Source organism: Pecten maximus, chromosome 7, assembly GCF_902652985.1.
Source record: "Pecten maximus chromosome 7, xPecMax1.1, whole genome shotgun sequence".
Lineage (NCBI taxonomy): Eukaryota > Metazoa > Mollusca > Bivalvia > Pectinida > Pectinidae > Pecten > Pecten maximus.
In genome coordinates, this window is record NC_047021.1 from 28550983 (window position 1) to 28577511 (window position 26529).

At 37.2% G+C, this 26529-nt stretch overlaps 1 protein-coding gene across 1 annotated transcript in view; it reads left to right on the plus strand.

The window, feature by feature from the left end:
* The window catches only part of LOC117331162 (protocadherin Fat 4-like), a 49476-nt gene that overhangs the window by 19363 nt on the left and 3584 nt on the right, over window positions 1-26529 (plus strand). Inside the window, 51 exon segments of the mRNA XM_033889759.1 lie at window positions 501-814; window positions 1223-1319; window positions 1541-1782; window positions 2200-2320; window positions 2714-2959; window positions 3430-3563; window positions 3695-3805; window positions 4011-4131; window positions 4768-5013; window positions 6072-6205; window positions 6486-6590; window positions 6755-6884; window positions 7170-7415; window positions 7498-7631; window positions 7857-7967; window positions 8412-8532; window positions 8805-9050; window positions 9181-9314; window positions 9450-9554; window positions 9775-9904; window positions 10128-10373; window positions 10626-10759; window positions 10971-11081; window positions 11490-11610; window positions 11852-12097; window positions 12871-13004; window positions 13138-13242; window positions 13596-13725; window positions 13866-14111; window positions 14597-14730; window positions 15189-15299; window positions 15529-15649; window positions 15830-16075; window positions 16402-16535; window positions 16845-16955; window positions 17680-17794; window positions 18142-18387; window positions 18669-18802; window positions 19123-19219; window positions 19429-19569; window positions 19698-19817; window positions 20109-20412; window positions 20529-21029; window positions 21147-21679; window positions 21681-22373; window positions 22616-22898; window positions 23502-23650; window positions 23985-24168; window positions 25358-25476; window positions 25847-25887; window positions 26205-26343. Of these exon segments, the coding sequence (XP_033745650.1) occupies window positions 501-814; window positions 1223-1319; window positions 1541-1782; window positions 2200-2320; window positions 2714-2959; window positions 3430-3563; window positions 3695-3805; window positions 4011-4131; window positions 4768-5013; window positions 6072-6205; window positions 6486-6590; window positions 6755-6884; window positions 7170-7415; window positions 7498-7631; window positions 7857-7967; window positions 8412-8532; window positions 8805-9050; window positions 9181-9314; window positions 9450-9554; window positions 9775-9904; window positions 10128-10373; window positions 10626-10759; window positions 10971-11081; window positions 11490-11610; window positions 11852-12097; window positions 12871-13004; window positions 13138-13242; window positions 13596-13725; window positions 13866-14111; window positions 14597-14730; window positions 15189-15299; window positions 15529-15649; window positions 15830-16075; window positions 16402-16535; window positions 16845-16955; window positions 17680-17794; window positions 18142-18387; window positions 18669-18802; window positions 19123-19219; window positions 19429-19569; window positions 19698-19817; window positions 20109-20412; window positions 20529-21029; window positions 21147-21679; window positions 21681-22373; window positions 22616-22898; window positions 23502-23650; window positions 23985-24168; window positions 25358-25476; window positions 25847-25887; window positions 26205-26343 (9357 nt within the window).

A 26529-nucleotide genomic window follows, 5' to 3' on the forward strand; every position in this document is an offset into this window, starting at 1 on the left:
CATTATACTGACAACGGGCGAACCAGTCGTCCTACTCCAAATATGCTGCGCGCTAAGCAGGAGTAGCAACTACATTTTTTAAAGACTTGTATGTCTCGGCCAGGGGACAGAACCCAAAGCCTTCCTCAGAGCGGCGAACGCTCAACTAAAGGCCAAAAGTGAGGCATTGTCAAGGAAGACATTATAGGAAGAAGAAAGTTGTTAAGAAAGAAGAGAAAAGATAAGATCCCAAGTTTAGTCGCCTCTTACGATCATGCAATGGGGGCAGCAGGTACAATTCTTACGCCCTACCTGCAGGGCAGTGATCTGTGGGACTTTTCATATTGATTAATTAAGAGCTATTTTGCAACTCTTTAACATGATAACGTTCCGTTTCACAGCCACAGCCAATATACTGATTAAGATAATTATACATGACAAAGATATGTAGCGGAATTACGTACTTACTTGTGTCCAAGTCTTTTGTATAGTATTTACAGATACACGGTTTTGATTGACAGGGACGTCCATTGCGGCCCTGACCTGTACCGATGCTGACAGTGGTACTAACGGTGATTGCGGACTCAGTATACAAAGTGGCGACGACGGCTCAGCCAAGTTTACTATTTCCGGAACAACTCTACAAACAACCGGAACTGCGACTGACTACGAATCACTCTCGTCACAGAACTACATATATAGCCTAGTCGTCATAGCAACCGATACCGCCACTGCCGGGTCAGATCTAACAGGGACAGCTTATGTTTACGTCACTATTACGGGTACGAATGACAACACACCGGCGATATCGGGTACAACACCCTCAACCATATCGGTACGTGTATGCATTGTTTTTAAGATCACAAAGATGAAAAAAATACATTTTTTATTCCATGTGACCTGATAACTTCCCACCAAATTACCTTTTTAAAGGACTAAATAATGGTATATAGTAGAGTCACTTCAGCCTAGTATTTAATCAGAAAGAAAGTTAAATTATGAAATTTTACCTCACTAGACAATCAATAAAAATCTTTAAAATATTGATCCCGTGATGAACGCGAAGGAAACATTTACTATTTTCTGTGTGGGAGACAACATGTATTCACTATAGTTAATCAAAAGAAAAATGCATTCTGATTTTGTCGATTATATTTGTTGGAAAAGATGAAACCGTCCATGTTCTTTATTGCTTGCCTTACACCAATATTACACATAGTACCTATGTTAATCTGTATGCCAGGTTGCCGAGAACAGTGCCGTGGGTACTACTGTAGCAACTATACAGGCGACGGACGCTGATGATGGCGACGACGGAGTCCTCACCTACAGCATCATAGGTTTGTACTTGTTGCTATTTATTTATAAATATGTGTCAGAAGGTATAATGGCTTGTCTCGTCTTTACATGAAATGTTTATATCTATTATGAATATGGTGGGTCGTTGTTTAATTAATACCTATAGTAATGTCAATGCTAGTTTCCTTATTTGCAATCATCTTAATACGACTATCACTGAAAAAAATGCTTTATTAAAATGTGAACATGTATGCTTTCTCAGGTGGAAATTCTGAGGCAAGGTTCGGCGTAGGGATAACCACAGGAGAGATCTATTTGACGCTGGCCCTGGACTACGAGACGACCACGTCGTACTCTCTAACTGTACAGGCGACCGACGGCGGCTCACCAACAGACAGTGCCACGTCAGTTGTCACAGTAACCGTCACCGATGTCAATGACAACACCCCGGCCTGTCCATCCTCAACCTACACATACAGTGTGGCAGAAACATCAGCATCTGGGGTGGGTACTTGGACACCAAAGGCCAAGGAACAACCAACATGCTGTTGTTTTTTGTTTTTGTTTTGTTGTTGTTGTTGGTTTTTTGGTGGTTTTTTTTGGTTTTTTGGTGGTTTTTTTTTTGGTTTTTGTTGTTGTTTTTATGTTGTTGTTATTGACGTTATAAGTTGCGAGCATTTCTCTTGGTCAAGAGGGGTTTGCATAGGTTTAAACAATTGCTAAACCTGCCTGAACATTAAAACAGCAAAAGGGCACTTCATATTATATTTCTGTCATTATGATTAATGACTTAACAAAATTATATTTCGGGGAAAATTTTGTAAGTATAAGGTTTCTAGATAAGATGAAAGTTCTTTTTTTACATTGATGTAAATGGTGATTTTAATTTCGTTAATGAGCAACGTTCATTTTCCCTTTCAGACCACCGTGACCACACTTGCTTGTACTGATGCCGATGGAGATTCTATAACCTACTCAATAACGTCCGGTAACTCCGAGAGTTGTTTCAGTATGTCAGCTGCCGCCTTGACCACTGCTTGTAGTACGTACATTGATATATGTATACATTTATTTACAAAATGATAATTTTTTACCTTTTTTACCTAGAGAATAACGAAGCTGAGATTAATCCACAGGCCACGCTTTAATTCATCTAAATAGTGGCACGGTTCAGAAGATACAAATGATCTGAAATTTAGAATTGAAAATTATAAACAAAATTTACTAATTGTGCTATTGCATATCTCGTTCAAAATTTGGATTTTTTTAGAGGTTTTTGAGTTCCTCCCTCTAGTAGGACAAAACAGCTGTATGTTGCAGTTTAATTCACGGTTGGCACTACCATATCTAACTCTGAGGCTGTATTGAATGTTGAAAGATATCGTGTTTTACAATCCTTCGTAACAGAGTATCTAAAATGACCTTTCCTCTTTAGCTCTGGACTATGACACCGGAAGTCAGTCATACACTCTTGCCATCGATGCCAGTGACGGGACCACATCTTCATCCGTTACCGTGTACATTAGTCTCACTGCTGAAAACGACAATAATCCCGCATTTGCCTCCAACCCTACCGCCAGTCTTTCGGAGAGTTCGAGTGTTGGAACAGCCGTTACAACATATGCTGCTGCAGACAGTGATGCTTCCCCTCACGACATTGTGTCGTACTCCATTACTGCAGGTACATCAGAAAGGATTTTCAACATATATAGCATGATCAAAGTGCTATGGAACACGCAGGCACGGATCCAGGAATTTGAAAAGGAGGCGGGGTGGGTGGGGGGGGGGGGGGGGGGGGGGGGGGGGGAAGTGTTCAGTAATTTAGGCGCGAGCAGAATTTTTTTGGCGAGGGGTCTCGGGCCAAAATTTCAGAAAATGAAATGATTATAGCAAATTTTGCAAAGATTCGGGGATAAGATTTTCCTCATCCGAAAATGAAAACTCACTTAAATTGTTATACTTTGAGAATAGAAATTGTTGATATTTAGTAAGCAAATTCTTAATGATCGGTGTTTTCTATATAGAATTGAATGCTATGTGTTTGATAGGATTCCAATCTCAAACAACACGCATATAAGCAAAATAACTATAGATAATACATTGTAAATGGTCTTTAAATTTATGACGTCCAGCACGGTTATTATTTTTCAGTTACAAACAGTGGGTCCAGTCTATTCGCTGTTGACTCGACCTCAGGCAGTATTACCCTGGCCAGTTCTTTGGACTATGAGACCACCACCAGTTACGTCATCACAGTGGAAGCTGTGGATGGTGGAGGGACAACGGTATGGCTTCCTCGTATCATTTAACGAAAACTTCGTGTCTCAAGCATACTTCTAGTATTGTATATTACAGAGTCAGATATTTGAGACGGAAAAAATTATCCGGTGTTTTTTTTGTTTTTTTGTTTTTTCAGGCAACTGGTTCTGTCACGGTTTCGGTGACCGACGTCAACGATAACTCCCCGATATTTTCTCCATCAGCCTACATAGTCGAAATAGCGGAGAGCACATCAGCTTCAGCTGTGGTAATATGATCTATTACATATACGTCTTAATTGGTTTGTTTGATGAGTATGTTTGAACATAGTTAACGAATTGATCATTTCTGTATTTTTTATTTTTTTTAATTGAAACAATTTGGTATGATAAATGTATAATATATCATAACGTTTTAAACGTTATTTCAACTGGGCTAAAAATAGATAAAAAAAATGGTTTAACTTTCCGTAGGTTGTGACCACGACATGCGCAGATGCTGACACTGGAGATACTGTCACCTATTCCATTGCAAGCGGAAATTCTGGAAGTAAATTTGCCGTTTCTGGAACAGGAGTAATAAGTCTTGCAGCAAGTAAGTTACATCAGTCATTATAGACAAGGCTTTTGATAAAATCATTTAAACTTTATCCTTAATCCTCGTCTTGTGCAACTTATGAAATCTGATAAAATGTTATCTTTGTGCCCAAACTATCTTTTCTTTGACAGCCGAAAAAGTACTTACTTATATTCTAGCTTGAATTAAACGAAGTCAAAATTTTAAACAAAGATAGATTACAAAAGTATAAAATCATGTAACCAATAACGATAATCTGGTTCTGATTCAATTTTTGTGATTGAGTGTTTCTGTATGAAAAAAAAACAACGTTCCCGCACAAGTATAAATTGTCGATTTATTGAAGATTTTAAGCACGAGTCGGGCAAACTATTCGGTTAATCTGTCCAACCTGATATCAATATTTTTGATGAGGTTTTAAAGTTGATGAGGATTTTATGCTGTCAAAGTCCCGCATGGATATTTTGGAAATATTTTTGATGCGGTCTAGAATTCATAACTTGAAACTTGTTGCAACACGAAATGGTGTGAAAATATCACATAGCAAAACATAATAATGATAAGGAATATTGCGACAACCAATCTTGGTATAACATTAGAATAATATTGTATTATCATTATTTCTTTTTTAACATATACATTGAAATATTACAGCCATCGACTACGACACTGAGACAACGTTTTACACACTCACGGTAGAAGCCACAGACAGCTCCACCACGGCCACCGCTACAGTTAAGATAACAGTGACCGGTACAAACGAGGGGACGCCAACCTTCGCCTCCAACCCGACTGTTTCCCTGGCCGAAAGCTCCAGTGTCAGTACCGCAGTGACAACCTACGCCGCCACAGATACGGATGCCTCTCCTCACGACATCACAACGTACGCCATAACAGCAGGTATGCTATGCTTTTTATTTAATAGGTTCAGTTTACAACTATGTTAGAAATCATTGCACTGATTTAAACACATATCACCTGTTCGATAGCACCCTTGTTTATGACAACAAGTTTCGACTAAGTGACGGATTGTCGTCATGACGAACTGTTGCATAATTGACAAAATACAATTAATACAATATCACTGTCGCCATATTACGACCATGTACAGAAGAAAACAGAATTAAATGTAGAAACCCCAAGGAGAGGAAGAAGACGCCATTGTCATTTGTCTGCTTGAGCGCATGCGGATGTTTCACGCCTATAAACACTTTGTGATTGTAGGCCATTCCGCATTTTTGATTGTTAATCGGCTTGCTACGATTTTTCTTGCAATTTTCCTAGGAAAGGGTAGTAAATATTTAATTGACATTTACATAAAGAGCCAGGTAACAACGCAATGTATCAACCTAGTTATTCTGACGTTCTGTCAATAATTTACTACACTGTAGTTACGGTGTTGCCACATGGCTATCAGTCAGTAAATATGTATTGTAAAAGCATCTTCATTATCTCCTGCAGAGAAGGGTGTGCTTTTAGTTATAGGTAGGTGTGAAACAGCCAAATGCGTGTGTGGAAGGAACAAAATCAAAATTCCAAGTCCCAAAAGACAGTATGACGTCGTACCCTTGTCATTAAACTCATTCTCTACCTCTCTCACACGGAATACAATTATGGATAGTATATGTCTGACATCAAAACCAAATCTTTATTCACGCAATGTGATTTCAATATTGTCATATTCATATATGAGCATTTCCAGTTTACCTGCATTCTTAGCAGTCATCCATTGACCATATTAGTATCTCTATTGCTATTACATGTTTACTTACGATAACATAAAATCAAACACAATATATGATATGTAGAATACCTTCAGTCAAAGATTCTGCAAATGTTTTATCATAGAAACAATAGTAAAGATATAGCGAAACCACATACCCAAGCTTACGGTTATGTCTCAATAGGGGAGCTGGGTATTTCTTACTGTATTGTTTGTATCAATTTTGTCATTATAGTTTCCAACTCGGGTAGTGCCTATTTCAACATTGATGCAACCACTGGTAGCATAACATTGGCCAAAACTATGGACTACGATACCACAACGAGCTACGAGATCACGGTGACGGCTACTGACGGAGGAGGACTTGTGGTAAGAACATGCAGGCTTATACTACTTTTAATCCTTAGCCAAGCGATCTCTACTTCCAATTGTGGAGGAGTCTAAAGTGGAAAGAGGTGTTGAGAAATACTTTCCACGGCTACGCGTTTCCTTTGATCCACAACTTGTAGCTGAGAAGCTGAGTATGTTAGGGACATAGTAATAGTGATTCATTATCATTTATAGCCATACGTGTAATACCCGTCCATCTCGTCGATTCGAATCAAAATGATTAAATATTAATGTTGTTACATGTGATTGCTTTATAAAGGGAACCGGGACAGTTACCCTGTCGGTAACAAACGTCAACGACAACACTCCGGCGTGTCCTTCATCTTCCTATACATTCACGTTGGCGGAAACATCAGCATCGGGGGTAAATATTTTTATTTTAATGGATCAAGGCATGCATATACATTTCTGAAACCGTTTTTCTTATTAATCAAAGATTGATTTTACATTATATATTGATAAATGAAATATGTAATAATTGACACTTGTAATCAATACATGAAATATGAGTTTATCGTTTCTCTTCAGACTACAGTGACAACACTTGCCTGTACAGATGGCGATACAGGGGCCAGTCTGGCCTACACAATAACATCCGGGAACGGCGACTCATGCTTTAGTCTTGGAAGTGCAACGGGAATATTAATAACATCATGTAGTAAGTTTCAATAACAAATGAAACCAATTTAAAGAATACAAGTTGTTATCAAGCTTATAGAAATCGTGCATAAACACACTAAATAAGGATCGCAAAAATAATACTCTACATACAAATATTTTCTCAGCTTATGACATATTTCAATTAAAATACAATTACTACAACTCAAAAACAGATAAGGTCGAATGCACCCGAGCCATGTGTTTCATTCCTCTATTAAGGTACACATGTACTTTGAAAAAAAAAAATTGAATGCCAATATTAAATAAGTACGTTATGTTACAGCCCTGGATTACGACACCGGAAGTCAGTCGTACAGTCTTGCTGTAGAAGTCAGTGACGGAACCCTGTCCAGTACAGCTACCGTAGACGTCGTTCTGACTGCTGAAAACGACAACAATCCAACATTTGCGTCTAATCCTACCGTCAGCCTCGCGGAAAGTACAAGTGTTGGAACAGCCGTTACGACGTACACCGCCTCAGATGATGACTTATCGCCACACGACGTAGTTTCGTACGCAATTTCAGCAGGTATGAGACCAACCAAGTTCAACATTATCTTCTTCAAATGTTTTATTTATACCAAAATAACAGACATCATATTTCGTTTCAGTTACTAACAGTGGAACCAGTGTCTTCTCTATCGACTCGACGTCGGGCAGTATAACGTTATCCAGCTCATTGGACTACGAGACTACCACGAGCTACGTCATCACAGTGGTGGCTACAGATGGTGGAGGGACAACGGTATGAGTGATCTACTTAGGAACAAACGAAATATTTGCCAAACCATTGTTTCTCACGGGGAATGTGTACATAAATATTTATTGATGGTTATGTTGTGATATGGAATATTGCTCTCAACATCAGTCCATATGACATGATAGAGATGAATGAAATCACACAATAGACAATAACAATTTTCATAATCCCAACAGTTTTGAAGCCAGTGTATTTTCTTTTTTATTTTAGGTAACAGGTTCCGTCACGGTTTCGGTGACTGACGTCAACGATAACTCACCGATATTCTCTCCGTCAGCCTACACAGTCGAAATAGCGGAGAGTACATCAGCTTCTGCGACGGTACTTGAATTTCTCTTATATAACGTCCTACCAACATCTGTGGTCATTTAAGAAAAGTTACGGTAGACACATTAAGGAAAAGACTTTTTATTTTCAAGAAAATGTAGTTCGTAAATATTATACTAATATCAACAATTAAAAAGAGACAACCACGTGTACAGGAAGGACAATTTTAGCTAGAAACCGTGGTATCTCTATAATGCTTAATGATCCAATCTAATCGTTTTTCACTTTTGCTTTCTTTACCTGTGATAAAATGATAATACCGCTGTATTTGGAATTAGGTGGATATATCGTCTCAACCAATCCCGAACGTTTTAACATTTCGTCTTCGTTTAATTATTAACATAATAATAAAAATGAATCCAAACATTCTGTTGATATCAGAGAGGATGGAATGTTTATGCATATGAAGTCACTTATTATATTATATTATGTGTGCAGGTGGTGACCACGACATGCGCAGATGCTGACGCCGCTGACACTATCACCTATTCCATTGCGAGCGGAAATTCTGCCAGCAAATTTGCCGTTTCTGGAACAGGGGAGGTAACCCTGGCTGCGAGTAAGTTTCCGTCGGATATAATTTAATTTCAAATGATACGCCGATTTAACAACAAACAACGATTACCGATATGTAAACGAAACAATTACTCCTTGTCGAGACCTATACAACTAGGGCAAAATATGAACAGAAAAGATAATCACGTAGAGAACAATGGAAGCCTAAACGACAACACGAATAAAATGTGGTGATCAGGTAGTGTAAAGGATAAAAGTTACTCATATCGTCACTAAAATGTAATACTGATCACATGTTACCTTCTGATCACACAGCCATCGACTACGACACGGAGACGACGTTTTATACACTCACCGTAGAAGCCACAGACTCCACAACCACGGCCACCGCTACAGTTAAGATAACAGTCACCGGTACAAACGAGGGGACGCCAACCTTCGCCTCCAACCCGACTGTTTCCCTGGCCGAGAGCTCCAGTGTCAGTACCGCAGTGACAACCTACGCCGCCACAGATACGGACGCCTCTCCTCACGACATCACTACGTACGCCATAACAGCAGGTACGTGAATGGGTACATGCTTCAGCAGCATATAATGAAATCAGTAGGTGTACTAGTTGTGGTAATGTAGCATGATCATCGTGATCTTAGCGAACTTTCTTTATTAAATGCGTCCTTTCTTTCATTATAGTTTCCAACTCGGGTAGTGCCTATTTCAACATTGATGCTAATACTGGTAGTATAACGCTGGCACAAACTCTGGACTACGATACCACAACGAGTTACGAGATCACGGTGACGGCTACTGACGGAGGAGGACTTGTCGTGAGTAGGACCCAATTAACAAAGTTGTCACATCCATTTATTTCTGGTAATGTATTTCGGAATAATTTGCACCCATCTTTTCAGCACAGTTGAATACATTTTTTTCATATATACTTTGTTCATTTGTATTTGTAGGGTACCGGGACAGTCACCCTGTCAGTGACAAACGTCAACGACAACACTCCGGCGTGTCCTTCATCTTCATATACATTCACATTGGCGGAAACATCGGCGTCGGGTGTAAGTAGGACATATTTATTGATTGATTTATCTTACTCAAGCAAATATATTTTCATCGAATTATTCATTGATATATAGATCCATATATATATACATGTATATATATATGCGTTTCTACGTCTACACATTATATTCATCAAAGGTAAACATTACATTATAGATATTGATAGCTGAAACAGGTAAGCAATAACTGAATATTGTCTTTATTGTTTCTCTACAGACGACAGTGACAACACTAGCCTGTACCGATGGTGATACGGGGGCAAGCCTGGCCTACACAATTACATCCGGGAACGGCGACTCGTGCTTCAGTATGGCAAGTGCAACAGGAATATTGACAACATCATGTAGTAAGTGGAATACTGATTGTATTGAAGGATCAAACTGGATCAAAACTCAGCATATGTTTAGTTAACATTGATAATTATATCAGATGAGTATGATTAAAGTTTTTAATATAAACCAATACATTTTACCGATACTTTTCACAAATCAATTTGGTTTGAAGGAGTGAAAATTAACCTTGACGTAGAAGAAATCATGTCAATGTTGCATGAGAAATTGATGTTACAGCCCTGGATTACGACACCGGAAGTCAGTCTTACAGTCTGGCTGTAGAAGTCAGCGACGGAACCCTGTCCAGTACAGCTACCGTAGATGTCGTCCTGACTGCTGAAAATGACAACAATCCAACATTTGCGTCTAATCCTACCGTCAGCCTCGCGGAAAGTACAAGTGTTGGAACAGCCGTTACGACGTACACCGCTTCAGATAGTGACTTATCACCTCACGACGTTGCCTCGTACGCCATTTCAGCAGGTATGAGATACCATGAATTCGAAATGATTATCTTCGAAATCGAGGTAATAGTTCAATCTCAAAATTGCATTAGTGGGGGAAGGCTTATGATTATACATACGGTATATGGGTTTAACACGGACCCTATCCTAATCCGCGACATTTAATGAGTAAATACGAGAATCCTAAATTCGCATACTTTTCGATTGAATTTGTATTAGTACACATGCTTGTGATGTATACCAGGATGATAAATGTCATATTTCATTTCAGTGACCAACAGTGGAACCAGTGTATTCTCTATCGACTCGACGTCGGGCAGTATAACATTATCCAGCTCATTTGACTACGAGACTACCACGAGCTACGTCATAACAGTGGTGGCTACAGATGGCGGAGGGACAACGGTATTAGTGATTTAATTAGGAGCATAAAACTATATGCTAGTATACGAATTTACAGTGAATATGTTCATACCTCTTATCAATTTTCACGTTTTGATATTAAATCGTGCTATCATAATCAGTTGGTTTCGCGCAATGGAGTAGAATGAGATCACACAATAGACAAGACTCATTCAAATAATTGAAGCCAATGTGTTTACAACTTTTATTTCAGGTAACAGGTTCCGTCACGGTTTCGGTGACCGACGTCAACGATAACTCCCCGATATTTTCTCCATCAGCCTACACCGTAGAAATAGCGGAGAGTACTTCAGCTTCTGCTACGGTAAACAAAACGAAATATATATTGTCTTATAAAGCAATCATTTTGTTCCGGGAAAACATTGACAAAGAAAATACACTATGTAAACATAGGATAGATAAACAAATAAACAAAAATCAATTTCCTCTAAAGGCATCGCATATTATGCTTATTTGCGTATTTAACAATAACTGTTTTTACATTTTTTATTTCTTTTTATGTGATCACAATTGGAATTTCATACATAGCATGTCATTATCAATAAGGTATTTTTTCGAGGAAATATATTTCGGTACCATCGCTTTTTGTAAAAGACTTTGTTGTCTAAAATCGTTTTGGTTGAATTTGTTATGCACATAGAGTATCCACTGATATTATGTTATAATATTATTGTATATTATTTCCTATAACACTGTTTATTTATGAGTGTAGGTTGTGACAACGACATGTGCTGATGCTGACGCTGCGGACACTGTCACATATTCCATTGCAAGTGGAAATTCTGGCGGAAAATTTGCTGTTTCTGGAACAGGGGAGATAACCCTAGCTGCAAGTAAGTTTCAATCGAGGATAAGTTTATTTCTAGGGATTTATTTATATCAAAAACGAATACTGACATGTAAACAAAATAAGAACTATGACTAGAAATCAATACAATGAGAGCAAAGATATCAACAGGAGATGGTTTTACTTTGAGGCAATTTGAAACCTACAATCAGGTAGGACCAGGTGTTCTGGAAAGGTTAGGATTAAAGGTATTAATACTGATCACATGTTACCTTCTGATCATACAGCCATCGACTACGACACGGAGACAACGTTTTACACACTCACCGTAGAAGCCACAGACTCCACCACCACGGCCACCGCTACAGTTAAGATTACAGTCACCGGTACAAACGAGGGGACGCCAACCTTCGCCTCCAACCCGACTGTTTCCCTGGCCGAGAGCTCCAGTGTCAGTACCGCAGTGACGACATACGCCGCCACAGATACGGATGCCTCTCCTCACGACATCACTACGTACGCCATAACAGCAGGTGAGTGATTCAATTCAATTTAGCATTTCCAACAGTCATTTGTTGGCAATAGACTCGTAAGAATCCCCATTTATGTAACCCTGGTAAATACTAGCCGCAATAAACCGCTCGGCTAGAGAGCTCTTCTCTTTAGCTCGATCGGTTGAGTGTAAGACTAGTAAGCCAGAGGTCCCGGGTTCAATCCCTAGCGGAGGCAGTGATTTAAATAAAATTAATCCTGCGCTCTGTTACATTTACTTACCCAGGGTTCGATAGTTTAATATAATGCTTCGGATTTGAGGAAATATTCATGTTACATCAAACATCGGCAATATACAGTTAGGTAGCATTTAAATAAATCTATTTAAATGTAATGTATTGTCAACTTGATGTAGCATTCTCTTAACTTTAGACATAATAAATCGGTAGCATTGTGAAGATGGTTTCTAGTCATATATCCTACATTAAAAATAAGTTTTGATTGCCCCATTTTTTGAAATTTGATATGAATATAGTGTTATGCAATCTCGATTCTGTTTCATTTTACCCCATGTACTGTTCAATACATATTATTTAATCCTGTCTGTTAAAGTGAAGAAATAGAAATAGAATTGGATGAATAACACGTACATATACATGTAACAATTATTTTTTGTATAAAGTTATCGCAATCGAGAGTAGCTACTTTCTATGAAAAATGTTAACAAATTGATCAAAGCATGATATGTCATTAGCACAAGAAAGATATAGTCTGTAGCTGTAAGTAAAATTATAATTAATTTCGTCTGTTGTAGTTACCAACTCGGGTAGTGCTTATTTCAACATTGATGCAACCACTGGTAGCATAACATTGGCCAAAACCCTGGACTACGATACCACAACGAGTTACGAGATCACGGTGACGACTACTGACGGAGGAGGACTTGTCGTGAGTAGGATCCAATTAACAAAGTTGTTACATCCATTTATTTCTGGTAATATATTACGGAATAATTTGCATCCTTCTTTTCAGCACAGTTAAATACAATTTTGTCATATACTTTGTTCATCTGTATTTGTAGGGTACCGGGACAGTCACCCTGTCAGTGACAAACGTCAACGACAACACCCCGGCGTGTCCTTCATCTTCATATACATTCACATTGGCGGAAACATCAGCGTCGGGTGTAAGTAGGACATATTTATTATTTGAATAATTTTACTCAAGCAAATAGATTATCATGGAACTGTGGGGTTTTCCCCCTTCATTTGGGGTCAGTAAATATCAATATATAACCTCATTATAAAATACTATGACAACTAGAAATTAACATTTATACTCAGGTGCATTTGTTTTGATATCATATCCATAACACTCTGTATAACTTTTACATCTTTGCTTTCTATCGTTAACGAATAACTCCGAAAAACAATTGATAAATCCACAATACATGTGTTAGAGGAGAATATGAACTTTTTCGTATCTTGCCAATTTGAAGCAAGCTAAACGATTAAATAAAGCTACCTCCCTCTACTATAGACTACAGTGACAACTCTGGCTTGTTCGGATGGTGACACGGGAGCCAGTTTAGCATACACGATTAGTTCCGGAAATGCTGATGCCTGTTTCAGTCTTGGAAGTGCGACGGGGATATTGACAACAGCCTGCAGTAAGTAAACACCATTTCACAAATAAAGATGTATAAACTATCATAGGGGTTTTGTATGTAACTTTATTTGATTTGATATAATATTTTTGTATGCATCTGTATTGAAATAGCGTTTGTAAAGGAATATTTATTGTTTAAAGCCCTGGATTACGACACCGGAAGTCAGTCGTATAGTCTGGCTGTAGAAGTCAGTGACGGAACCCTGTCCAGTACAGCTACCGTAGACGTCGTCCTGACTGCTGAAAATGACAACAATCCAACATTTGCGTCTAATCCTACCGTCAGCCTCGCGGAAAGTACAAGTGTTGGAACAGCCGTTACGACGTACGCCGCCTCAGATAGTGACTTATCACCGCATGAAATTGCATCGTACACAATCACGACAGGTGTGTGTGATATTAAATTAAAGTATATAATAATTTACGACAATTTAGGAACAACTAATTCTCTCGATGTTTTCTCGAGCCTTATCAAAACAGTATATATATATTTATATATTGTTTACCTACATTATGAATTCTTGATTTCAATATCCTTCAATAGATTTTTTTTTTTTTTTTTAATATTTAAATAGGATCGATATTTGTGTATGTTGAGTGAAACTCTTGCTTTAATTCGGTGTGTCTTTTGTACTATCCTCCAAGTTGCACAGTTGGATCTGAAATAATTCCTTTCATTCGTATTACCTACAATGTAATAATATATTCTAGACGATATTGTGCAACGTTCCACTCCGGAGTTAAAACCCCTCTCCAATAACAATTAGATTGAAAATATGTATCTTTGGTTATCTTTAATTTAAACTACTCATGATGTTTACAAACCCCAAAATGATTGATTCTCTAATACTGTTTTATCGTGTGTATTACAGTTACCAATAGTGGTAGTACTGTATTCTCCATCGATTCGACGTCGGGAAGTATAACCTTATCCAGTTCGTTAGACTACGAGACTACCACGAGCTACGTCATAACAGTGGTGGCTACGGACGGGGGAGGGACAACGGTACTAGCATTCACTATGAACTAGTGAAATGAAAACAAATATGATATTATGTCATTCAAAGTAAATGTTTGTGTTATAACACTTGGCGGAGGTTTATGAATAACATAAAACAATTAATATGATCGATTAATTGCAAACTTAATATAATACGCATTGGTGTTACGTAAAATAACGGAGTTTGAAAATAAAATAATTCGTTGCGACTCTGATATATGGGGAAAAAATACAAATGTAGCGGTGATCTGTTAGATTGTAAGCATATATCATTTCCGTGCATTGTTGATTCGCCATACCATGATTCGATGGTGGATTTTATATTCTTTTACAATTTATTTCTGCTTTTCCTGAGTGTAAATACATAAAATAGTTAGTATACATTTAAAACTGGAATATTCAATAATCATTTTTGTTTTTCATCCAATTAAATATTCTTTGAAACACATGCTTTCGCTCTTCAGGTCACCGGATCTGTTACAGTTTCTGTCACAGACGTCAACGATAACTCACCGATATTCTCCCCATCAGCATACGATGTGGAAATGGCGGAGAGTACATCAGCTGCAGCAACGGTAAAGTGTTACAAATAAGGAATCGTACCAGCTGTTATTGATATCAAATTTATCCTAATGACATTATAAAAGCAAACTGCCGGCTATTTTTTGCAAAATTTGCAGCTGAGGAACCACATACCAAAGAATAGAGGCTTTTGAAAGATAATTGGTCCATTCATGAATGATAAATTATCCATCGCTGTTCTGCATCACTTTTAAAAACGTTCCCCCTTACTTTCACGTGTAGGTTGTGACCATGACATGCGCAGATGCCGATACAGGTGACACTGTATCCTACTCAATCGTCAGTGGGAACTCTGGTGGAAAGTTTGCTGTGTCGGCGTCGGGGGAAATAACATTAGCTTCAAGTGAGATGCCATGTCGTTTATGTTTGATTTTCTTTTTGTACGTCTACATTGTATATAAGTTTGAATATCTTCATTTGTTATATAATACTGACTTTAAAAGTTCTCAAACAACACATTATTTGGTTAGGAAACAATCACATTGCAATAAATTTATAAACAGTAATATTTCTTTTATTACAGCCATCGACTACGACACGGAGACGACGTTTTACACACTCGCCGTAGAAGCCACAGACTCCACAACCACGGCCACCGCTACAGTTAAGATAACAGTCACCGGTACAAACGAGGGGACGCCAACCTTCGCCTCCAACCCGACTGTTTCCCTGGCCGAGAGCTCCAGTGTCAGTACCGCAGTGACAACCTACGCCGCCACAGATACGGACGCCTCTCCTCACGACATCACTACGTACGCCATAACAGCAGGTACATCTATCAATACCATCTCATCAGATCGTTTTAGGAAATGATATAAACAAAACACTTAATTTGTATATACACTGACTTTATATCTAAAATTTTCAAAAACAATACATTGTCTGAGATTTCCTGTTTTGTGCACCTTTAATTGATCTATAAATATTTAAATGATTTGTTACACTCAAATTCCGAATTAGAAATATATACATCATTTGATTTCAGTTTTATGCATTGTCCTTATATAAGTAATCAAAATTAATATATGTCAACATTAATATAATTTCATATAAATTAATCCAATCTTATCCGTAAAATGACAATGTGTATATCAGTCACCAACACGGGCAGTCCCTATTTCTCCATCGATGCGAGCACTGGCAGTATAACGCTGGCACAAACTCTTGACTACGAAACCACAACAAGCTACGAGATCACAGTCACTGCTACTGATGGAGGAAGTCTAGTGGTAAGTATCTTAATTTTGGTTATATTTAAATTTCAATGTCGGAATTCAGTAATACAAGGACATGAGGACATAAAGACATCGATGGTAAACTATGAACTGCTTAAAGTGTTGAAGTTAAACGCGTTATGCATTTTGTGAATGCATTATGTAATGAAGGAACTAAACATATATCTTAATTTTTCATTCCAGCGTATGTTAATACATAGAAAAAATGTTCTGAGTATTTAAAATGAAGGAACTGAATGCTTATGAGTATTTGCGTGTCGCGACTAATTTTCAAAAACTAATCGTTCCAAATTTCAATTTCAGGGAACTGGAACAGTCACAGTTTCAGTGACAGATGTTAACGATAACATTCCAATATGTAGTCCCTCTGCATACAGCTCTACCGTATCCGAGTCCTCTTCAACAGGTACAACGGTAGGTAGTCATTAACCAATCAGAACGCTTTGAGAGAACAACTCCAATATTATCCCATTGTTTCATCAATATATCGTTGTGTAGTTAATCTTCATTATCAAGGTTTCTGTGGCATCTACAGAACTGTAAACAAGGAAATCATCTTAACTCAATGTATACAAAACAGTATATGAAATAGTGTACACGCCTTCCATTGCGGACTTAAAAAAGTATTAGATCATAAAGGGTAGACTTCGTCCTCAAATGATAGTTCTGTGTCCCTTTGATACTTAACGGCATCGAAAAGTTGATTTTATTTTCAATATGTTATGATGCGAATTTTAAATATTCCAAAAAATACATGAGAAATAAAAACCCTTTGAAAATAGTAACTTTATGCATTCGACAAAAACTAGCAATATATGGAAAATCATGGAAAGTATGGAAATTCAGGGGAAATGTAGACTACATATTAATTCATTGGGAAATGTGAAACGCTTGTACATATTGATATCATGAAAAATGTGAAATATATGTACATATTGATATTAGAAAACAATGTTTAATACATGCACATATACATATTAATATCAGTGCATGTGCATATTGATATCAGGAAAAATTTGTTAATGCATGTAATATTGAAACGAGGCAAATGTGGATTATACATTTGTATATTAATGTCAGGAATAGTGGAATCTATAATATCAGAGATGTTCAAAATTCTCATTTTGCCTTTCGCCAGGTAACCACTCTGGCCTGTAGTGATGGCGATACTGGAGATACCATTACTTACTCAGTCGTCAGCGGAAATGTTGGCAGCGATTTTCGCAATTTCTGCAGCAGGAGTAGTGACACTTGCAAACGGTAAAACACATTGCACAACGAATAGAAACAGTATCTTTAAAACGCCTTGTGAAAAACAAATTGATTATAGTTCTAAAGATAAAGTCTACAGGCTTACTCATTAATCATTATATATCATAACGCCAAAATTAAGATCCTTGAATTTCATGACTAACCTGAAAGTTGTTTGATGTCATGTTTTATATTATATAACATACATTGTATAGTATGAAAATAAGTAACTCTTTGTTTTATTTTGTTTGTCGTTAATATTATATATAATAGTCGTGATAACATGAGTTCTGTACGATTATGATGGACACAAACAGTCACAATATATATCTCCATCTTTTGTTTTAAGCACTCGACTATGACGCTGGAACTCAAGAATATACTATATTATTTGGTGTATCTGACGGCACCACCATCTCCACGGCGACCGTGGCAGTGACAGTAGGTGCTGCTAACGAAGCCACGCCCACTTTTGCATCAAATCCGTCGACGACGCTTGCGGAAGACACCGGAACCGGAACTGCTGTGACGACGTATACTGCTGTAGACGCTGATGCCTCGCCTCACAACATCATCAATTATGATATAACTGCAGGTTAGTAGACATAGAACATATAATTTGTTCTTTCTCCATTTTAATAAATAAAATGCGGTCTAGCTCCTGCTTATCACTTTGCTGTAATGAAAATTTAAATAATTCACGTTAATATATCAGAAACATTTCTTAACGTGTAGATGTATTAATGCAAGTCGCATACATTTTTCAAATGGTGCATATTGGCAAACTATGAAGAGTTAATTAACATTATTAATCAAATATTACAGTAATATGTTTTGGAAATAAAGGGTAACATTGAGTATTATTTTTAATTGCAGTTACGAATGGGGGCACTAACGTCTTTACAATTGACGAAACTTCCGGCAATATTCAGCTGGCTCAATCTCTTGACTACGAAAGTACCACCAGTTACGAACTGACTGTAGTTGCTACCGATGGTGGAGGATCAACGGTAGGTTGGCTTTCTCTGAGAAACATGTTGTTATTCTAATTGCAAGTTATATAGAGATGTTGATGCGTAATTAAACACGTATTCTAATTTCTTAATAATTATTATTCTCCTGTCGTTTTCACACATCATGGTGTTAATGTCATATTTTTCTCAATAAATTTTCATTTTAGTTATTTATTTAAGGATTTTTACTAATTGTTCAGTTGACAAATAAAATGTTTACTTAAGAATTATCTATTTTGTTTGTCCGTAATTTAAAATTTTTATCTCCTACTTATTTGTTATAACTTAATGTAGAATATGTTTGTGACATCAAACAGGGCACAGGAACTGTCACTGTAGCCGTAACTGATGTGAATGACAACACCCCTATTTGTACGCCGTTTGCGCATGTCCTTACCGTCCTTGAAAGTACAGGTAAATTTCTACATATCATATTATGTATTTGCTTGTAACTGATTCATAAATTGTCTAGTTTCAATATATACTTGAATACGTTATTTTTTAATAAACTGAGATATTCCATTATAGATAAAAAAAAAAAAAGTTTTATCTTTTACAATTGGCAAAGTGTCTTATTCCCATCCTAACTACTTAGTAACGTTGTGATATTTTCTATGGTACAGCTACTAGTACGGCGGTGATATCCGACCTATCCTGTTCTGACGGTGACGCCGGAACAACACTGACGTACACCATGACACAGAATCCGGATAATAAATTCGGTGTGACCGTTTCCGGATCTACAGCTTCCCTGGTCGTTAGTGGTAATGTATACATCATTGACTCTTGTATATATATGTTATTAAGCTGAATGATCGATTGCTGGTAAAGCATAGTTATAGTTAAATGTGTGTCCTTCAATTATAATACTAAGTATTCTATTGAATTTTAGCTTCCCTTGACTACGAGACGACGACATTTTATAACTTACAAGTGACGGTAAAAGATGGCGGGTCTCCGGAGCTCACGGCTACAGTGACTATTGACGTCAACGTCGGGGCTGTAGACGAGGGTTCTCCCTGTGTTTACGAGTTCTGGTATGTTATTTAAATACAAATATACTCAAATCATGCTAGCAGAGAACTATATATTCTTAAACATATATTAGACGGCATTTATAGTTCTTAAAGCGAGTATGAATCAAGAATATAACTATGCTAAAAAGAACAATATATAGATACAATTTTTATTTGTTTATTATCATTTCGAAAATGAATATGTTAACAAGTACATACATAATATGGTTTATCAGTTTATAATTATAATTGCCAGTTTTACTACGTTCTGAATTATTCCCATACAGGAACGTATGCCTTGTCAGCTGGAGAGGACACTGCTGTAGGATCTACGTTAGTGACCGTGACGGCTACAGATTCTGTCGATACCGGGGATCCCATTTCTTATGCTTTCGTCGCTACTTACTCCATGTTTGAGTTGGATACGAACGCGGGAACCATATTACTTGTCACGAGTATGGACTACGAGACGGCAACCAATCACCAACTTCTCGTGACGGCATATGACGGAACAACTTACGTCACTGCGACCGTTACCATCACTGTGAACGATGTCAACGAAGTTGCTGTTTTCGGATCTTCTACATATACGTATGTATATAAGATAAATATAATCTAAATATTTTGAATTTTCGTCATATCTTTTTATCAAAATGTGTTGCAAATATAATTGACCGCAATTAGATAATAACTACTTTTTCATTTAGACCGACATTTGCGGAGAATCAAGCCATAGGAACCACATTGGTGCAAGTGGCTGCTACAGATGGAGATGCTAGTACGTTTGGTACGATAGCGTATTCAATTTCTTCCGGAGATGGTGCCTCATACTTCACTATAGACTCTTCCACGGGAGCGATTACCGCCTCAGTCGTCATAGACTACGAAGCGAATCAATACTTCTCGCTGATAGTACAGGCGGTGGACGGAGTTCCCGCTCTAACAGCCCAGTGCCTTGTCCAGATCACCATGACAGACGAAAACGACAATACGCCCACTTTTAACCCAACAACGTACTCTGTCACTCTTTCGGAGGACTCAGCAGTTACTACAACTGTGACGACGGTTTCTGCAACTGACGCAGATTCTGTAAGCAACAACAATAACGTGTTTGAATTCACCAGCACTTCTTCAGTACCGTTTACGGTTGGCACGACCACAGGAATCGTAACAACAAATGCTGTTCTAGATAGAGAAACCACTGCCAGGTAAGCTGATAAATCATTTTCTTTGGCGTATTTCCCCCCATTCCCAGCACATATCCTGAAAATTGAGACGTAGATAAATATCAAACACTTGTAAAGTCATGTGAAATTTCCTTGCAGTTACGAGATGGTGATCCTGGCGACGGATAAAGGCGCTACCCCTCTCACCGGGACTTCTACCATAACCATTTCGTTGATCGACGTAAACGACAACGACCCCAGTATATCTGGTACTTATGACAGCACGATAGACGAGGACACCGCCGTCAACACCGTCGTCTTCTCAATCACTGCCACTGATTTGGACTATCAAGAAAACAGTCAATTAAGTTATAGCATTAATTCTGGGAACACGAATACAGACTTTAAGATAGAGGTTGGAACAGGAATAATACAGACAGTTAATGCTCTAGACAGAGAAACAACAGCTTCTTATACATTAGAGGTATACGTTGTTGACAATGGAGCGACACCAAGAACAGCTAGTGTTACATGCACCGTGACCATTGGTGATCTAAATGATAATACACCAGCATGGACGGCAGCACCATACACATTCACAGTGGACGAAAATGTAGCAACTGGCTCAAATGTTGGTACCATAGCAGCTACAGATGCGGATACAGGGGTTAACTCGGCGATAAGTTACAGCATTAATAGGTTACTGGTCGGGCGGTTCAAATCCTGTAACTATAGACACTTCAACAGGCGTAATAACAACAAGCGCTAGTCTCGATCGAGAGAGTGTCGACACGTACGTTATTTGGTGCCGTGTCCAGGATTCAGGAACGCCAGTATTATCTTCGGATACTAATGTTACCATAACGATAAATGATCTGAACGACAACGATCCTACATTCGCTAGCACGACCTACACCGCCACAGTGACGGAAAATACATCTGTTGGCACATCCATTACTACAATGTCTGCTACGGACGCCGACACAGGAGTCAATGCAGTCATTGTTTATTCTTTTGACACTTCTACAACAGCCGGTGCTAGGGCAGATATTTATATGACAATTGGGTCGTCTACAGGTTTGGTTGAAGTAAAAGCCTCGATTGACCGAGAGGTAGATGCATCATTTACTGTAGTTGTTTTGGCTGTAGATACAGGTACCACACCAAGAACCGGATCTACAACTCTCACTGTCAATGTGGGAGACGAAAACGATAACTCCCCAATATTTTCACCCACTTACTACAACAGTGAGGTACCGTATACAGGATCATGTAGCCCTACAATATTAATACTGACTGCTACGGACGCAGATGAGGGTGCCAACGCACAGTTGTATTATTACTTCACAACATCTAACAGTGACTTTACTCTCGACTCCAGTACAGGTAGGCACTCATTACACATGGCAATGTTAGGTCAAGGATATTCTTGTGTTGGAGTAATTAAAGATAAAAAGAAATGAAATCATTCAACATCTAATACCGATATTTTCGCTCATCATTAATTTGTGTAGTGGTAGATGTATTTCATGGTTCGTAATAATTATTTTTATCTGGGGAAATTATCAAACAGGCCTTTTTTTCATATTTCAGTTAATGTAATAACGTAATACATATTCACAATGCAGGGGAAGTAACTCGATCGACAACACTGTCCAGTGGGAGAATTTATACTGCATACGCATATTCACACGACGGAGGAAGTCCTCAGTTGCAGACTAGTACCAGCGCCACGATGAGGATCGATGCCTATACCCCGTCCCTTGTCGTAATTTCGTACTACTTAGGGATCAGTAAAAGCACTTATGAATCAACAGAGAGCACCTTTATTAGTCAGCTGGATGCTGTTTATCAGGTGACATATTCATCAGCCTCTGTCAAGCGATGGTGCATTGTCGAGTCAACTGGGAGGTAAGTAGTTACTCTGGTATCTACACCTTTATAGGGAGTTACATAATATGAATGTAACCTGAACAAGAGAAAAATACCCAACAGTATTATACAGTTGTCCTACATCTCTTTGTATTTTTTCAAGAGTCGCCATGCCAATCTTTATTGTTGTTTGCAATTTGTCCTCTCCATTTGTTAATTTTTAGTTGTAATTACGGTTTAATTTTAACATAAGTAATTATCTGTTGTTTCAATCGGTAAATTGAGCAAAAGATAAAGCATGACATTTCTCGTTGTTTCAAAGGACGTTAAGCAAGTACAAATGTACGTTTGCCGAAGGGTTCATTGTGGTTTCTCCAGTTACTAAAACATTATTCTTATTGTATTTTATTGTATTTCCAGTACTTCTTATATATATTATGTGATTGTATTTGTGATTTTTTGTGTTTTGATAAAGGGGCGGATTGCCTCGAAAATTCAACAAACCTTATTGTTTACACTGTTTGAATTACTTCTTTGTCCCATATATATATATATACATGTATATAATCATTTTGCATACCTTTATGTTTATAAACTATATCTCTTTTACCTTGTTGCAAAATATAACTGATTCAATTTCAGTTCGATCATTGTCCATATGTATGTGCTGCAAGACAACACGACGGATTCAATTAGCAATATCGGATCACAGAAAGTCTTCCTCAGCGCATCGTCAGCTCAAGGATTTGTAGCAACAGACACAGCAGGCACCCCATCATCAAGTGTTATTGGTAAGGCAAACTTGAATTTATAAAATGAATTTCAAATTCCTATAGTTTTTTTTACGTGTAGTTCAACTGTATGAGAATGTGCTTTAAACGTCCACTCCAAATAAGCAATCCTTTCTCTTAAAACAGCACCACAATCCTTTCTCATAAAAGACTATTTTTCAGCATTAGCCCACAATGTTTTCAGAGACTGTTAAAAGCTTACTTCTCCTTTCCCTATGGTTGTTACTTTCACTGTTAATGGAATGCATTAGTAGATTTTAGGTCAAAGTTTCTCATTTTGTTTACTATTAAGAGAGATAGCTGATATAATGATAATTTTCTCTCGATCGCTTAGGGACGTCCTGGGACCCGTATGCCATAGAGAAGATCGTGTTATACGAGACGACCTCGGCCGATACCAGCACCCCTTGGATACAGACAGCAACAGGAATCGCAGTGACCACAGTTTGTGTCGCCATTGGAGTGGCCTGTATCACTATGACGGCGATTATGATTATCAAATACCTCAGGGCAAGAAAGTAAATACCTATACCTATACCATAAAATCTCCATATCACTAATTCTAGGACATGGTTTAGGTCTTGTTGATTGGTATATCTGAATTTTCTAACGTTTATTATACCTACGAACTGACCAGTTTCCTACACACAATGCGCCAAATATCAGTAATATATAAATAACCATATCAGCTTTTCCATCTTTAAATGTCTTTGTAATTTTCAGTTTATTTGCGACAATCAAAATCATATACAAAAACAAATGCTTTTAAGGTGAATATTTCTAAGGATATATTTAATATACAAATATTCATATTGCGTTAATTGTTACATTTGTTACTAAGATTTTGAATTTGGTATTAATATCATCAGTAATAATCCCAATTTTTTCAACGTCCATTTCGGTCATTTGACATGAAAAGGAAAAGCATGTCATAAATCCTTTATAATGTTTGATAAAGTAAGCCATGATATGTAAACATCTTGTGACTTTAAATGCACGCTAGGAATACACTACGGCGGCGTCTAGCACCAATTAAAAAAATACATAATTGATGCAAATATCATTGCAAAATTCTGCACATGAAAACAGTTCTTTTTTACTCATTGTTGATATTAAAGGAACAATTATTTAAAGTATTCTGAAACTGTATGTTCAAATACTGCAAAATGAGGAAAAACAACTACATAATTATTGATTCCTCGATTCTGTGTGATCATTTAGGTGTGCTCATTCTGTAATTAATATAATTGTTATTAATCTCTTTGAGAGATATCCATTTTTATAATATAGATAACATGTCATCTTTACTGTGCCGGTTGTTTAAATATTTATAGAGAGGTTAAATAAACAATACTTGTCGGTATTGTAAATGAAGATTTTTTTGATAAGTATTCAAGTACGCCACAAAGCTGCGCTGTATTTAAATTTCGGATGGTTCAAGTTTTCGCGGTCTTATCAATTCTATAGAATGTAAATGATGTATTTCTCAAGGAAGTTGTTAAAACAGCTATTGTTATCACTATAACTTATATTTCCAATTATCTGTCTTTTGCTATTTTATCATAAATTATATCATACTAACAGGGTAAAATATCTAACCTGAAATTAGAAACCATTACTTTGAAAATAAAAGAGATGTTAAACATTGTAACCATTCTTATTCAGTCATTATATAATAAGCACCAAACAAAATTTCTAAATTGTCAGAACCGCTGCGAAAGCAGAGGCACCAAGAGCAGAGATAGAGGAACCTAATAACAGTAAAGACAACAGTAATAAAAGTAATAAAAGCTGGTCCGACAAACCACGCCCTCCTCCATATTCACGTAAGTACAAATGTAGCGTTATTGTCTTCAGAATATTAAACCATTCCTATTATATAAAAAAAAAAAAGCCTGGCAAATCAAGATAAAACAGTTGTTGTCAATTAGAAAATGTATAAGGATGTTTAAAGGTGTCAAACATCACTGCGAGTATTTTATTGATTAGTTGAGATCTTATAGCATTTTTTTTATTTTTTTTTAAGTACACACATTGATTTCATCGGACCCCAGTCTTACTGATCTGAGTGTGATTTAGGTCAATGTTGCATGTTTAGTTGTAAATATTTTCTGATTGAAATATTAAGTGTGAAAAATTATGGATAAATATATATACAAATATACTTTACTAAAAACTGTTATTATTGATCTTTAGGTGAAGGACGACGGGAACAAGCAAAGACAGCTGCTGCAGCCGTAAGTTCATATTTTGAATTTTACAAAACTTGAAAAGGAAATTACATATAATATAATTATTTAAATTATATAAACATGAAATATTATCTCTTGACATGCACAACATCCTTCATAAAATAAATAGTTTGATAATACCGATACCAATACATTGACAGCGTAGAGAATCAAATGACTGTTCCTGGCGGCTGTTAACAATAGAGGTTTATAATTCGGAAATTCTTTATTTTCCAATTTGGAGAATTTAACTATCAAATAAAGCCTTGTTAATTAATGTCCTACAAATGTACCTATGAAATGAAAAATTGTTCATATTACAGTCGGCGCTGACAAGCAAGAATCCAAATAAGACTGCCTTCGTGAGTGAACCGGGTGGAGATATTAACAGCTGGCAGAAAAATAATGATAATGATTTTATCGTTACAAACAGGAGTTTTGATGGACGTGCGGTAGATCAAGGTATATGGAAATAAATTATATAAAATACTGTCAAACTTCGCTAAATCGAAATCGGATTAGATCCCGTTTAACTCGAAGTATGTATCCAAATCAAATATTATATAAGATAGCATACCAAGCTTTGAAACTAGCGTAACTCCAATGCATATTAGATCCTTGGATAACTCGAGTTTACTAAGTTTGACA